This window comes from Barbus barbus (genome assembly GCF_936440315.1).
Source record: "Barbus barbus genome assembly, chromosome: 6".
NCBI classification, from domain to species: domain Eukaryota; kingdom Metazoa; phylum Chordata; class Actinopteri; order Cypriniformes; family Cyprinidae; genus Barbus; species Barbus barbus.
The window spans coordinates 39,955,833-39,972,035 of record NC_136734.1 but is presented as its reverse complement, the minus strand read 5'-3'; the positions used below and the strand labels follow the sequence as shown (position 1 = coordinate 39,972,035).

The following is a 16,203-nucleotide window of genomic DNA, read 5'->3' as shown; positions in this document are numbered from 1 at the left end:
GAAAGCTAAAATTTAGGAGTCCTAAATTTATGACCGACACGCCCATTATTTTTAAGATTTTCTCCTAAATCGGTGAGTTATGAGCTACTTTTAGCCTGTAGATGTTTTGTGACGGGCCCAGATCATCACCACTATTGTTATCCTCATCAATAAGATGCTGTAAGCTCAAGATCTAGGCCTATAAATCAACATTGTTTGTCTTGTGGCAGTTGGTGGTAGTTACTGGAAGCTGTGTAATGGGGAACAATGATGATTGTGGTGGGAGAGCAGGCCTACACTCCCCCCGGAGCGATGCATTTCTGCAGAGAGCTTGGCAAACTGACCTGGTGTGAGGTCAGTCTGCCTGAGCCAAGAGTTTGGCTGGAAACACCTTGGAAATCTATCAAATGATTCAAGGTAACGGCCAGAATGGGCCTGGGGAGGTTGTTAGAGGACTTTACGGGGTCACCCCAAATCAGATTTTGTCTTTATGAGCTTTATAAAGTACATTTTTGGCTGACAATTTGTCTGAATCTGCGCACTAACAACTGATTATGATTTCCAAATAGCGTCCGGAAACCTCTGTGGTTGTAGGAGGTCTATGGAAATGTTTCGAGAAAAATAGTAAAAACATAATTATAATAGGGTTTAATTTATATATATATATATAATTAATATATGTTTAATTTATAGAGCTCATTTTCCAAGCTCAACGACGCTTCACAAGTATAGTAGCAAACAAACAATAATTTCATACATAATCACTTAAATGGACAGTAAACATTTGACCAAGTCCAAGATATGAGCAACTGCAGCCGCATATCGCAATAATAGTGCAAAGAATCAAATACAAACAGAGAAACATAACAGTTTAAGTTTTTCTCAGTGGCTGAGATTGCATGTACATTTATACAATTGATTATGTATATTTGTCTGAGGTTTCCTACATTATCAGTTGCTATTTTCATCGGCTATCTTGTTTGTGAAAAGTGAACAAGGACTGTTTATTCTGATTGACATACTTTGGAGAGATGAACTAAAGATTTTGAGTAAGTTACAAGCTTTTGCAGGTAATCCATTGTGCAAACAGTTTTGAGAAATGCACATACTTCTTTGGAAAGGATGAATCAAGAAATGCACCAAAGTGAAACTGTAAGTAGTTTTGGTTAAATGACTAGGTTTTGAGTTTAGACTTAAATTCATGCAGTGTGTTTATTGTCCTAAGAGACAGGGGCAATGAGTTCCAAAGCTTAGGAGCCATAATAACACAGAAAGACCTGCCTTTCAAAGACGATAGACGAAATCTCAGGACACAAAGAAGTTCACCTCCAGATGATCGAAGCGGTCGAGAGGGAATATAAGGAGAGAGTAAGTCAGACAGATAGAAAGAAGCAAGACCATAGAGTGATTTAAAGGCAAGCAGAGGAATTTTGTAAAGAATACAAGAGGACACAGGTGATATGAGCAGACCGTTTAGATAATAAATGCATGTACTAATAATTCAGCATCTTTTGAGCTGACACAGGAACATAGTTTGGCAATACGGCAAAGTTGTAAAAATGTGGTTTTAAATGAGTTTACTAATATAAGCATCTGGGTCCGTGAAGAGTCAGATAGAGACGGTGGCAGATGAAGTAATTAATGTTGCTTCAAGGTCAAGTCTGGGGTCATTAGTTGTGTTTTTTGTTTGAAAACAGCTAAATGAATAAATGTTTAAATATCATACAAATGCTTATGAATGAGATTATACAAATTCATGCCACCAAATTTGCCACCAATCTGCCAAAAAAAAAAAAAAAAACACAAGTATATATATATATAGAAAGCAAATATTCTGCAGATAATGGCCCTCTCTCTTCTTCTCCTCCTTTTATAGACGGCTGTGAATTATAGGCCCAGCTGATTAGACAGTGATGATGCACCTGTATGTCTCACCTGTACCTGTTCAGATGCACGGTATTACAGCGAAAAACATGAACGCTTCACTGAAAAAAATTATACTCAATTTTTTTAAGGTAAGCGGTTGCAAAAAATGTATTTTAGCTAAATTCAAATAAAAAAGAAAATTGAAAGTTAGTCAACTAAATTTGTTTATTTAAATGTAACTTAAATAATTTGATTGCGACCACATACCTTAAAATTGTTAGTAAATTCAATGAATCATTTTTTTTTTCAGTGTATAAGCAGCGGAGACTGCACTTTTGGTTATTGTCCAAGTGTCGTGTCTGGACTCCATGAGGTTAAGCAAACACTGAATGGACATATTTTAGCAGAAGCAGTATGAAAAGCACTATATAGACATTCTGCATTAAGCAAATGTAACACTTGACATTTGAAAGGCATTTTAAAGTCAGCCGAACGAATAAGCAAACACAACCTACTCGCTGTGAACTGATCTCTACTTTTATTTTCTGTTGATATATACATATATAAAAAATAAGGGCATATGTACAATGGTAATAAATATCCACTTTTTGTACAAGCAAAATAAGTTACTTAACATAATTACCTAAAAAAAAGAAGAAACAAATAAAATAACAGCAAGATTTTTTAAAGATATCTTGAATTGCAAGAAAAGAGAATTTCGTAATACAAAAACTCACAAAGTAACAGCAGGTTTAAAGCCATGTGAGATGAAATGAACTGAGATGACCGTATTTTTATTTATTTCTTCTAATCAAGCAGGAAATACTGGTCAGTACAAAAAAGCCATGCATGACGCAAACAAGTATATGCAACATTTCTGGTCGCTCAGTGAAATTATGTCTGACTTTAAGTCATTAGACAGGCTTATCAAAGCGATTAATGAAATTAAGAACGGTGGAATTTCACAATTTCAAGAGAGTCAGAAGCCCACCCTGAGAAGTCCTGGCAGAAAGGATTGGGTCCTTGTTAATCTGACATTTCTTGATGCTCTTTTTAGTACAAAGATGTTTTTTGATAAAGTGTAAACTTCCCTCTTCTGCAGTGCGGCGCACACTAGATTGTAGACTAGAAAAGAGCCAATGACAGAATGGAAAGTCGCTTGATAATATAGTAAAGCTTTCATGCCACAAAGAATAGCATTCCACCAAAACAAGAGTAGTAGTAACAAAGATTTCAGACAACACTTGAGTTCTGTGCAATGGACAGATTCCAGAACATAAAAAAACGAAAAACAAGGAACGGAAGAAACATGTCTGCAGTCTGCTTTGGCTTCACCCGAGGTGAAGAGGCACAGGTACGAAAACTTGTTTTTTTGAAATACATGAGACTATTGTTTTGTTGTTGAAACCGATACAATATATTTTGCAGAACATCATGCAACAAAGTCTGGATCCGTGATGAGCATCGTAGTGCCTCTCCACCCGCAGAGTCACGAAAAAAATCTAAAATCTCCTTCATTTGTCTTCACAATCAAAGTCAACGCAATGAAATATCCTCTACTCTCGGTTTTGACCCTGTTTTTGTATTTAGTCTTTAAGAGTTGCAAAGCCCACACTGAAAGACAAAAGAGAGGCAGGTTATAGCTTTTATAGCTTATTCAGACAAAATCAAGTCTAAATATGTCTATAAATTTGTTGTCTTTTTAAACAAAACACATACAAATGATTAAATATTCAAAATGAACAATAATGATAATAATAATAATTATTAGTGTTGTTGTTGTTGTTATATTATTAAACACAGGATTGTTTTAATCTGTCTCACATATCAAGAATTTGTTGGTTTTATACGCCACCGTTCAAAGGTTTGGGGTCTTTAAAGAAATTAATACTTAAATAATTTCAGTCTCAAATAAATATTGCATATGTGTGAGCTTGGAGCACAAAACCAGTCTTAAGTCGCTGGGGTATATTTGTAGCAATAACCAACAATACATTATATGGGTCAAAATTATACATTTTTCTTTTATGCCAAAAATCATTAGGATATTAATATCATGTTCCATGAAGATACTGTGTAAATTTCCTACCGTAAATATACCAAAACATAATTTTTGATTAGTAATATGCATTGCTAAGAGCTTCATTTGAACAACTTTAAAGGAGATTTTCTCAATATTTAGATTTTTTTGCTCCCTCAGATTCCAGATTTTCAAATAGTTGTATCTCAGACAAATATTGTCCTATCATAACAAACCATACATCAATGGAGAGATTATTTATGAGATGTTTCAGATGATGTATAAATCTCAATTTTGAAAAATGTACCCTTATGACTGGTTTTGTGCTCCAGGGTCACATTAGAATGATTTCTGAAGATCATGTGACTCTAAAGAATGGAGTAATGATGCTGAAAATACAGCTTTGCATCGCAGCAACAAATTATATTTTAAAATATATTCAAATAGAAAACGGTTAAATTGTAATAATATTTGACAATATTACAGTTTTACTGCATTTTTGATCAAATAAATGCAGCCTTGGTGAACATAAGAGACTAATGAACAAACATGAAACAAATCGTACCAATTTTTGAACGGTAATGTAAAATATAGGTCTCATGCCTTCATATAATTTCAAATCAAGTAAACACCCCAAATATACGATTTGATGTAGTCTCACCTGTGTTTGATCAGCCGTAGCCTCTGCCATTCATTCTGGACTTCTTCAAAAAGTCCAGCTCCTTGTAGTCTGTAAAGGATCCCTTTCACGCAGAACAATTCGGCTTCATAACGTGAGCGGAGTCTTCTACACCATTCCAGAAGGAAGGTTTCATTCCATTATGTGGCTTCATTCACCTGCTTTATCATGTAGGCTTGTACTTCATTTGGCAGCTCAAGCCAAATATATACAGTAATGCACTTGCTGTCACATCCAACACAGTCTTAGTACAACATTCTGTTGCATGCTACTAGCACTGATAATCCTTTCACATTTCAGATGAAACTATCAATCGTAAAAAAAGAAGAAGTAGAAGAAGAAATCCTTGCAATAAACAGACATGGAAAAACCTCACAATATATTAGTCTCAGAACACATTCTCAGAAAAAAGACTTACTAATGTTTTAAAAAAGTTATTGAGCTGCGAAGAAAGAAAGGCGAAGCATTTGTTCATTATTCAAGTCCTGTTTCGGTTTTACAGCTCACTCAGATTTCTCCTCTGCTTTCCTCGAGCGTGATTGTCATCAAGCGATTTGAGTTTATGTCCTCGTCTCCTCTCTCAAAGGGTGCAAAGAAACGTGTCCTGAGGCGAGCAACCTCAAGACGTCCAAAATAAACTGCATCCTCTTGCCAAATGATAGGGATCTGTTATCAGACGCCTGCCCTGCGCAGATCAGACTGACAGCTACATTTGGCTAGTTGGGTTCCTCTCAGAGATGTACCTGCAGTTTAGCCAAGATCAACACGAGGCTCTGTCACTCCGGTCCTTCAAATACAGACATTTACAAAAGCTCTGTTCCGTCTCGGTCAAGTGTTAGTAGTGCGAGAACCAGAATAATCCAAGGGAATGTCGTGAAGCACGGTGGCCTTACGGCACGGGAGATGGAAGTGCTGACAGAGAAGAAAGAGTTTGCGGATGAAGAGAGTTCCCCAAGCAGGAGGGAGGTAGGTGAGGTTTTCTGCGGTCTTCCTGCGAGATTTACACAGAAGACTCCTCGGGATTGGCGTCGGGAAGCACGCTCCTCTGCTGCAGAGTTTTCCGGAGCTCCTCTTTGAACGGACTGGAGTAGTCGCTGTCTCGGCCGCCCATCCCGATTCCCTGGATGCTGGATCTCTCGTCTCCGGCCGTGCTCAGATTGAGCCGGATGTATCCGTTGGCGCTTGAGCTCCGGATGTTGGTGAGGCTTAACCTGCTCGGCGAGTGAATAGGCTGACCGGGAATCGTACTCGGGGATGCCGAGCTTCCGGTGGAGCACAATGCATGCCCAGGCACGATTTTTAGGGAGCCGTCTGAGTAGTAATAATTCGCACCCGTTTCCCAAAAGCGATCTTCGTCGTTTGCCATCTTGCTCGGCACGAATGACGGGCGACTCGGAGGCTCTTTGGGTAAAGTAATGGGGTACACCAAAGTGCTCTCCAGCGGCTTCATTTCCGCACCTTTTCCCAGCGCCAACTTCAATCTTCTACGAAGATACAAAGATGCAATGAGCAGCAACAGACAAGCGGCTCCCAAAGTGATCACCAGGACCCAGAACAAACCCATGCTTCCATCCGGAGCGCGGGCCTCCATGAAGACAGGTGCGCTGGCTACCACCGCCACCTGGTACCTTTCCGTCTGGAACTTCACGCCTTGCTCCTCAGAGTAGCAGATGTAGCGGCCCGCTTGAAGGGGCCCAGCTTGGGGAATGACGAGAGCGCGGAGGGCTCGGTCGAATCGGGGCCCCGGGGCCTCACTGTCCACCAGGACGAGCTCACGTTCGTTGAGCTCCCAGAAAGGCTGGGCCAAGTTGGAAACCAGATGGCAGGGCAAAACCAGATCCGACCCAACAACCACAGTCACATTTCGCAACCTAGAATGATCTGGGGGAAAACAACAACAACATTAATATAAGATATTTTATTTTTTAAATAATAATAAAAATAAATACAATTAAATAAATGTAGTAATATAGTCTTTTTTTTTTACATTTTGCATTTTGTTTTAGTAATAGTTTCTGATAAATTTGAGAATGTTCTGGGGAGAAAAACAAAAACAACATTAATATATGATATTTTATTTTTTAAATAATAACACAAATAAATACAATTAAATAAATGTAATAATATAGTCTTTTTTTTTTACATTTTGCATTTTGTTATAATAACAGTTTCTGCTTAAAATTAGAATGTTCTGGGGAGAAAAACAATAACAACATTAATATATGTTTTTTTTTATTTTTTAACTAATAATAAAAAAAAAAAAAAAAATTAAATAAATTTAATAATATAGTCTTATTATTATTATTCATTTTTTTACATTTTGCATTTTGTTATAATAACAGTTTCTGCTAAAAATTAGAATGTTCTGGGGAGAAAAACAACAACAACATTAATATATAATATTTAATTTTTTAAATAATAATAAAAATAAATACAATTAAATAAATATAATAATAGGGCCTTATTTTTGTACATTTTGCATTTTTAGTAATGGTTTCTGCTAAAAATGTACTGTTTCTCTTCAGCTATTAACAATGATTAAATTGAAACAAAATTATATTCTTTTTAGATTCTTTTCTTTGTTCTTTTTTCTGCATTGTTAATATTTGTCTGGTATTATTTTTTGTGTTATATTTTTTAATAAAAAAAAAAACTTAAAGGTAATTTTAAAATTAAATGAGTTTTAAATAATAATAATAATAATAATAATAATAATAATAATAATACAATTATATATACGTTATATATGTCTCACCTTCATTGTCATTACAAAAAAAAACAAACAAAACAACAACAATGTAAAATTGTACATTTTAAAATGTAATTCATTTTCATTAATATCAATATAAATATGTTGGTTCATACAGTGCTTAAATGTATTAGACCACCAGTATCCACAGTAGTATTTCCAATGCCAAACTATCATTATTGTTGTTTTACATGAAAGGCAGAAAAAAATAAAGCACTTTATTATTTTTTTATTAAGATGCCAAATTACAGTTATTTACCTGCAGTCCTTACAGTTTTTTTCAACTGCTTACATGCACACATTTTCAAAACTTGCCTCTTTTTTGTTCTTCAAAATTTGACACACAAATCCAAGAATTGCACACAAAATACAAAATATCTCACATCTCTTGCAAAATGAAGCCCTGCATTCAAAATATCCTAAACACATCTCAAAAGCAAACATTTGCAAACACCTTTGCCATAATATTAACTCCTGTTAGATTTTTGTGTTACATAGAGAATTGTGTGTTGCAAAAAGTGTTTTATGAAATTGAAAACTGAGTCAAAGGCTGAGAATTAGTGTCTGGTTTTGCAGATTTGGTGTGTGCTTCTGCTGTTTGAGCGTCAGCTTTCACAAACTGTGTGACAAGTAATGAGTAAGTGTGTAAGCAGCTGAAAAAAACTGTAATAGAAAAATAAGATTTAATTGTAGAATGTTACGCTTGATTAATATCTGACATCTGAGAGACGTTAAATGTGCCAGCTCAAATTTGTGTATTAAAACACAAATAAATGACAATACAATTTTAAATTTTTAGACAAGACAGATTCCTAAAATATTAGTGTTTTCTCTTATGACAGGTGGTCTAATAAATGTGTTAAGCACTATATATCGGACACTATTGCTGTTTGTCAGTAATCTCGATGACTCAGTGAAGAGTATGGGACCTCTGATGGAAAAGAGCTCACTACAGGGGCACCGGCCTGCAGGGGGCAGCGTGAGTCTGACGTACCTGGACTGGGGATGGAGAAAGGCTTGTCAAACTTGGCTTTTCCTCGGCTGAACCTCTCCAGCATGAGGTCCTGTGAGAGTGTGGATGTGGAGCTGTGGGGGGGAGCACAAATATTGACGATGTGTCAGAAGGCTGTTAGATACACTGCTATAGCGATGCAGCTTAAAAGTACAAAGAGGGTCCTGTGGAGGAGAACAGAGTGGGTGGAAAGGGAAAGCCTTTGCAAAATGATGAGGAGCGAGCAGCAGAGAGACAGAAGGAAAATAAAGAGCAGAGCACAACAGACGTGAGCAAAGCAGCGGACAGAAGATGGTGAAAGGATGCAGTGTTGGGAAGGTTACTTTGGAAATGTAATTGCTTACAGATTACAAGTTACCCGATTTAAAATGTAATAAGTAGTGTAACTATTTCAATTACTTGAAAAGGGGGGTCGTCTTATATTCGGTACATGTAACGTGTAACAAGGACAAAGTGTTACCTTATTTTGTATTTAAATTTTACATATAACTAGTTCCTCCCCAACACTGAAAGGATGTTAGCGGATGCAGAAGCAACTGAAAGATAGATGAACGTACCCGCGGTGGAGGTCGATGCGGACACAGGCGCGTCCCTCGCTGTCCCAGGCGCAGTATGGATCTCGGGACAGAAGGCAGTCTGGCTGTGAATGGTAGCGGCTGCAGTTTGCCAAGGGCAGCTGAAGAACCTCAGAGCGGGAGCCAATGTACAAATACTTCTATGGAGAACGAATGGGAAGATTTGAACAGTGTTGGGAAGGTTACTGTGGAAATGTAAAAGGTTACAGATTACACTATTTAAAATGTAATAAGTAGTGTAACCATTTCAATTATGTAACTGATTACATTTGATTTCTTTGACATTACTTTTTAAAATTTCTAATGAATGTTTTCAACTATTATTCATTTTCAAACATTTAATCCAAGCAGGGTTAACCTTACAGTAGAACTCAACACTGATTTCTGTCAGACTTTCAGAATCCTTCATCATTTGAGTCGAGATTATAAAAATCAAATTTTTAGCAGCTCTCTTCACTTTGAGATCATTCTGAGGTTAAATACAGATTTAAAATAATAAGATATAGTTTATTAGCTATGAAACTGTTTTTGAAATACAATCTTTGCATAACTATGACAGGAAACACTGGCATCTAACAATGCATTGGAAAAAAGCAGTCAATCTTAAAAAATAAAGCATATACATAAACCCAAATAGGAAATAAAACAGTTATCAAATAAGCATGTGTCCTAAACTCCTGAAACACTAGTGTCTCATATTTTAGAGCAGTCAATGTAATTTTGGAAAGAACTCAATTAAATCTGTATGTGTGTGAAAATATTCAGATGTAACCCTCTTTGCACTCATTAACATTTTCATAAATGCCTGTAATTTAATTACACATTTTTTTCTCAGTAACTACTGAGAAAAAACATATTACAGTTACATTTATTTTGGGTAACACTTTATTTTAAGCTGTCCTTGTTACACATGTTACATGTACTTACTATTATAATAACAATAAATCATGCATAATTACATGCAAGTAACTCTAAGCCAAACCCTAACCACATAGTAAGTACATGTAGTTAATATTACTCAGTACTTAAATGCATAACTACTCTGTAACAAGGACACCTTAAAATAAAGTGTAACCTTGTTTTGTAATTAAATTATGTAATTGCGTTACATGTAACTACTTACTCCCCAACACTGGGAATGAATAAGTAAAACAATACAAGCAAGTCAATTATTTTCAGTTATCAGTGCATCCTGTTTTTCGACTCAGTTTGATCAAAAGCGGTTCATGCAAGTCAGGCGGGAGATCTGCGCTCAAAGAGATGAGAAATTACTTTGCTGTGTGAGATGGTGAGGCTGTCCACCGGTTGCTGCCGATCAAACAGCTGGATCTCTTCTATCACATGAGCTTCTGAACCCAGAATCACCACACGCTGGAGCCATCCATCCGCTGAACGACAAACAGTGAGGAAAGATAGGGATAGATTATATTCATAGGGAGAGAAATAACGGAATGGGGAAGGAGAGGAGAAAAGGCGAGAGAGGAGAGACAAATAGGCCATTAATGCATCATCAACACATGGCATATTTCTCCGTCATTGGATTTTAGGAACAAGGTTACGCCGATTACAGCAGGAAAATTGAATACACCCCAGCTGGTGCCGTGACCTATCATAACTCTGTATGTGTGTGTGTACTTTATCCCGTCCTCTCACACAGTGCTTGTCACAGATAATGTGCCACTGACCCCTCTCTCCGTCAGGAGAAAAAAGGGAGAGTGCGGAAAAGGGATAACGGAGGAGAGCGGCAGAGCTACAGGGTGTGCTTTACAAATCCACCCTGCTACTTTTGCTCATGTCAGACTATCTATGTTCACTCTTAATCCTCAATCCAAGACTCTGATTCTCTCCGCCACACACACACACACACACACACACACACACACACACACACACACACACACACGTTGTATATTATATTCATGCAGTGTCTAAATTCATGTCATTAAACCCTTGTTGCCATCCCTAGTAATTTTAAATAGTCTTAAGACATGAAAAATATTTTTTTTATGTATAAAAATATATTTTAAAGCATATACACTGACCAAAATTATAAACACAACACTTTTGTTTTTGCCCCCATTTTTCATGAGCTGAACTCAAAGATCTAAGACTTTTTCTATGTACACAAAAGGCCTATTTCTCTCAAATATTGTTCACAAATCTGTCTAAATCTGTGTTAGTGAGCACTTCTCCTTTGCCGAGATAATCCATCCACCTCACAGGTGTGGCATAAGATGATGATTAGACAGCATGATTAGTGCACAGGTGTGCCTTAGGCTGGCCACAATAAAAGGCCACTATAAAATGTGCAGTTTTATCACACAGCACAAAGCCACAGATGTTGCAAGTTTTGAGGGAGCGTGCAATTGGCATGCTGACTGCAGGAATGTCCACCAGAGCTGTTGCCCGTTAATTGAATGTTCATTTCTCTACCATAAGCCGTCTCCAAAGGCGTTCCAGAGAATTTGGCAGTACATCCAACCGGCCTCATAACCGCAGACCACGTGTAACCACACCAGTCCAGGACCTCCACATCCAGCATCTTCACCTCCAAGATCGTCTGAGACCAGCCACCCGGACAGCTGCTGCAACAATCGGTTTGCATAACCAAAGAATTTCTGCACAAACTGTCAGAAACCGTCTCAGGGAAGCTCATCTGCATGCTCGTCATCCTCATCGGGGTCTCGACCTGACTGCAGTTCGTCGACGTAACCGATTTGAGTGGGCAAATGCTCACATTCGATGGCGTCTGGCACTTTGGAGAGGTGTTCTCTTCACGGATGAATCACGGTTTTCACTGTACAGGGCAGATGGCAGACACGTTGTGGATCGAGTGGCCCATGGTGGCGGTGGGGTTATGGTATGGGCAGGCGTATGTTATGGACAACGAACACAGGTGCATTTTATTGATGGCATGTTGAATGCACAGAGATACCGTGACGAGATCCTGAGGCCCATTGTTGTGCCATTCATCCACGACCATCACCTCATGTTGCAGCATGATAATGCACGGCCCCATGTTGGAAACATCCCAGTTGGAAACATCCCATCCCCGGAAACATCCCAGTTCCTGCATGGCCAGCACACTCACCGGACACGTCACCCATTGAGCATGTTTGGGATGCTCTGGATCGGCGTATACGACAGCGTGTTCCAGCTCCTGCCAATATCCAGCAACTTCACACAGCCATTGAAGAGGAGTGGCCAACCTGATCAACTCTATGCAAAGGAGATGTGTTGCACTGCGTGAGGAAAATGGTGGTTACACCAGATACTGACTGGTTTTCGGAGTTTATAATTTTGGTCAGTGTATTTTATAATAAAAATATATTTTATAATAACATTCATGTAGTCTCTTAATGAATATGATGTTTAATTTAATGTTTCATTACAACTGAGTAATAATTATTTTAAAAAGGCAAAATTGTTTAAAATGTTACACAGCTTACTTTTCTGAAAATCTTATGTTAACTAACTAGGTTAAGGCTAGTTGTACTGTATTTGTCTTTTGTGTGCATTTGGTGCAAAACTGGAGTCATTGGATGCTTTAAAGAGACACACACACATGGTTGAGCCTTGAGTGTGAGTGTGTTTATGTGAGATTGCCACGGCCAAATACATCTTTTCAATTTTTATTTGAAGGACTGACCTTCCCGCATGACAGGAATTAACTGGCGGAGGTGACTTTCCCACTTAGATACAATATTATGGCTAATAAAATGGTTTCTTTGGCTGCTCTATTCACACTTGTGCAAGAAAAGACAAAGGAACAATGAAGACGATGCAGAAAACTGTCAAATAACCCTCTAGACAAAGAAATACTGCTGTCATTTTTCATACATGAATCCATTTATGTGTTTCAGCATACCTGTGCCTATGAAGAGCATGTTGTAGGGTCTCTGGTCCAGCGAGCTCACTCTGTCCACAGCTAGCCGGGTGAAGTTGATCCCTTTAGTAAGCAGCAGGGGGCGAGCTTCTGCCCGGTCCTCCATCAGCGGATGCTTCTTGGCAAAGTTTAGCGTGGCATCAGGCAGCTGCAGAGAACTGTTGTAGCCGTTGTCCCTGTCAAAGTTTGTGATGCACTGTGGAAAGAACAAGAAAGGAATGTCTTTTAACTTGATAAGGGATTTTAACTTAACTTAATTTAGTATGTCATATATGATGAGCATTCATACAATTTAAAATACACCCCACTTGAATTGAAATAAGAAGAAGGTATTTACGGGAAATTAAGCGTTCTTCTAACTTGGTCCATAAAAGTTAATGTAATCGGATATATAAACTAGAAAAGCGAAGCCTTTCATTTTCAATTCATTTAAATTCTACAAAGCATCCTGACAGCAATCTCAAGATTTTTTTTTCTCTTGCTCACCAAGGTTTCATTTATTTGATCAAGAATACAGCAAAAACAGTCATATTGTAAGATGTGATTACAATTTAAAATAACAGTTTCTATTGTAATATACAGTATAGTTATACACTGTAAAAAAAAAAAATTGGGCAAACTTAAAAGTTTAAGGCAACCAGCTTCAGCAGATTTTTTAACAACAAAAAAATAAAAAATAAGTTGAGAAAACTCAAAAATCTGCTGAAGCTGGTTGCCTTAAACTTTTAAGTTAGCTCAACTTTTTTTTTTTTTTTTACAATGTAGATACCATTTATTCAAGTAATATCAAAGCTGTATTTTCAGCATCATTACTCCAGTCTTCAGTGCCACATGATCCTTCAGAAATCATACTAAAACATACTGTATATATATATATATATATATTTGTAAAGGTCTGTCAAAGTCTTTACTTTCTCTTTTGATTGATTTGATGTGTTCCTGCTGAATAAAATAAAAATAAAACAAACAAAGAACAAATAGCAGCTGAGTCTTATCCATCTTCAAGAAGCATCTCTTCCATTCTAACTCTTTTTTATCTATTTGTTTTCTTTTTTAATAATAATAAAACACAACACTTGACCCTTCTAGCACTCTCTATTCTATTTCTATCCTATCTACTTGTTTTCTTTTCATTTAAAAAAGACCCTCTAACACTAGCATTCCTTATTCTTTTTTTATTCTATCTACTTGTTTTCTTTTGATCTGTTATAAAAAGTCCTTGTGTAGTGTGTTAAGCTAACTGAGACTTGCATATCATTGCTCTTTTGTTGGTTTTGATTGCTTCTATTGTCCTCATTTGTAAGTCGCTTTGGATAAAAGCATCTGCTAAATTACTAAATGTATTTAGTTTTTTTAAATTCAAGTTTATTTGTATAGCGCTTTTCACGATGCAAATCATTGCAAAGCAGCTTTACAGAAAATGTGGTAGTTTTGTATTGTTGAGTTAAGTTCTGAATGGCCCTGCTAAACATCACTATACTCCTCTGCTTCATCTCAAATATTTATATTATATTTATATTACCTGGTTTTCCAAATCGCCTTTTCTGATCTTTTTTTTGGACATACTCTCACTCAAAATCTTTTTTAACCATTGTAATCCAACAGGACACTTATTAAGTTCTGATTCACTGGCTGAAAAATGACTGTATGCACAGAAATCTATTTTTAGGCGACTGCTTAGTCACGGCCGGTGTCTGCTGAGCTCACCGCTCCGGGTCGAGGGCTGGGAACTGGGCCAGTGTATCGGCCCCAGCGCTGAGACGACTCCCTGTATTCCTTATACGGCCCGTCGAACACGTTTTTCACCTCTCCGATCTGGTACTGACACACAGCAGACACGTCCACATCCCCCCTGAGAGAGAGAGCAAAGGATGAAGAGAAAGAGTCAGTCTGAATTAAACGACTGCGCTACATTGGCTGCTTTATTACTGTAATAGCCTTACTGTCAACATAATGACAGCGCAGCATTTTCTACACTCGAGGAACACGGCTGGATGTTTGGCACCGTGACACTTTTACACAAGCAGAGGACAGAGCGACTTTCACAACTACAGAGAAATACACTATATTGCCAAAAGTATTCGCACCCCCTTCTAATGAACATGTTTGACTACTTTAGTAATTTCTATGAGTACAAATCTTAATGTTTAAGCATATAATGATATTCTAGGGAATTGTGTGCTTCTAATTTTATAGCAACAGTTTGGACAGGAGCCTTTTCTATTCTAACATGACAGTGTCTCTGTGTATAAGACACGGTTCAAAAAGACATGATTGATTGAGTCAGTGTGGAAGAACTTGACTGGTCTGCAGAAAGAAAGTCCTGATCCCAGCTGAACTCCTCTGGTGTGACTTTATATGCAGACCTTGAGCCAAAAACTCATCACCAAACACCAACGACTTGTACATTTGTGATCCTGGATCACAAAACCAGTCATAAGGGTCAATTTTTTTTTAAATTTAGATTTATACATCATTTGAAAACTGAATAAATAAGCTTTCAATTGATTTTGATTTTGGATATGGTTTGTTATGATAGGACAACATTTGGCTGAGATACAACTATTTGAAAATCTGGAATAAAACACCTTTAAAGATGTTCAAATGAAGTTCTTAGCAATGCATATTACTAATTGAAAATTAAGTTTTGATATATTTACGGAAGGAAATTTACAAAATATCTTCATGGAACATGATCTTTACTTAATATCCTAATGATTTTTGGCATAAAAGAAAAATGTATAATTTTGATCCATACAATGTATTGTTGGCTATTGCTACAGATATACCTGTGTTACTCATGACTGCTTTTGTGCTGCAGGGTCACAAGGGTACAGTCATTTTAGACACGTCCAAAACTGTTGCAACAGAGATGGAAATACAATTTTAAAAACATGATTTTATTTTATGGAAGTGCCTTATTCTGTTCTAAAGAAGGGGGTGTCCCAACACGTTTGTCCTTATAGTGTCTGCACAAGTCGTTGGTGTTTGGTGATGAGTTTCTGGCTCAAGGTCTGCATATAAAGTCACACCAGAGGTGTTCAGCTGGGATCAGGACTTTCTTTCTGAACCTTTACATTTACATTTCGTCATTTTGCAAACACTTTTATCCAAAGCGACTTGTGGACAATCGAGGCAATCAAAATCAACAAAAGAGCAATGACATGCCAATTTAAAATACACCCCGCTTGACTTGGACTAATAAGAAAGCATTACAGGAAATTAAGCGTTCTTCTACCTTGGTCCATAAAAGTTAATGTGATCAGATATATAAACTAGAAAAGCAAAGTTTTATGTATATATATATATATATATATATATATATATATATATATATTCAGTAAAAAAAAAAAGCAACATAAATTTCTGCCTTTCATTTTCAATTCATTTAAATTCTACAAAGCATCCTGACAGCAATCACAAGATTTTTTTCTCTT

At 37.1% G+C, this 16,203-nt stretch overlaps 1 protein-coding gene across 1 annotated transcript in view; it reads right to left on the bottom strand.

Annotated features, from left to right (window-relative positions):
- Positions 1 to 2,361: 2,361 nt before the first annotated feature.
- The window catches only part of LOC306870923 (semaphorin-4C-like), a 70,561-nt gene continuing 56,719 nt past the window's right edge, over positions 2,362 to 16,203 (bottom strand). The window contains exons 10-16 of the mRNA XM_079418511.1: positions 14,474 to 14,618; positions 12,749 to 12,962; positions 10,153 to 10,268; positions 8,863 to 9,020; positions 8,288 to 8,379; positions 4,527 to 6,425; positions 2,362 to 3,459 (exon numbers count right to left, since the gene is read on the bottom strand). Of these exons, the coding sequence (XP_079274637.1) occupies positions 5,545 to 6,425; positions 8,288 to 8,379; positions 8,863 to 9,020; positions 10,153 to 10,268; positions 12,749 to 12,962; positions 14,474 to 14,618 (1,606 nt within the window). The 3' untranslated portion in view covers positions 2,362 to 3,459; positions 4,527 to 5,544. The remainder of the gene's footprint in view (positions 3,460 to 4,526; positions 6,426 to 8,287; positions 8,380 to 8,862; positions 9,021 to 10,152; positions 10,269 to 12,748; positions 12,963 to 14,473; positions 14,619 to 16,203) is intronic.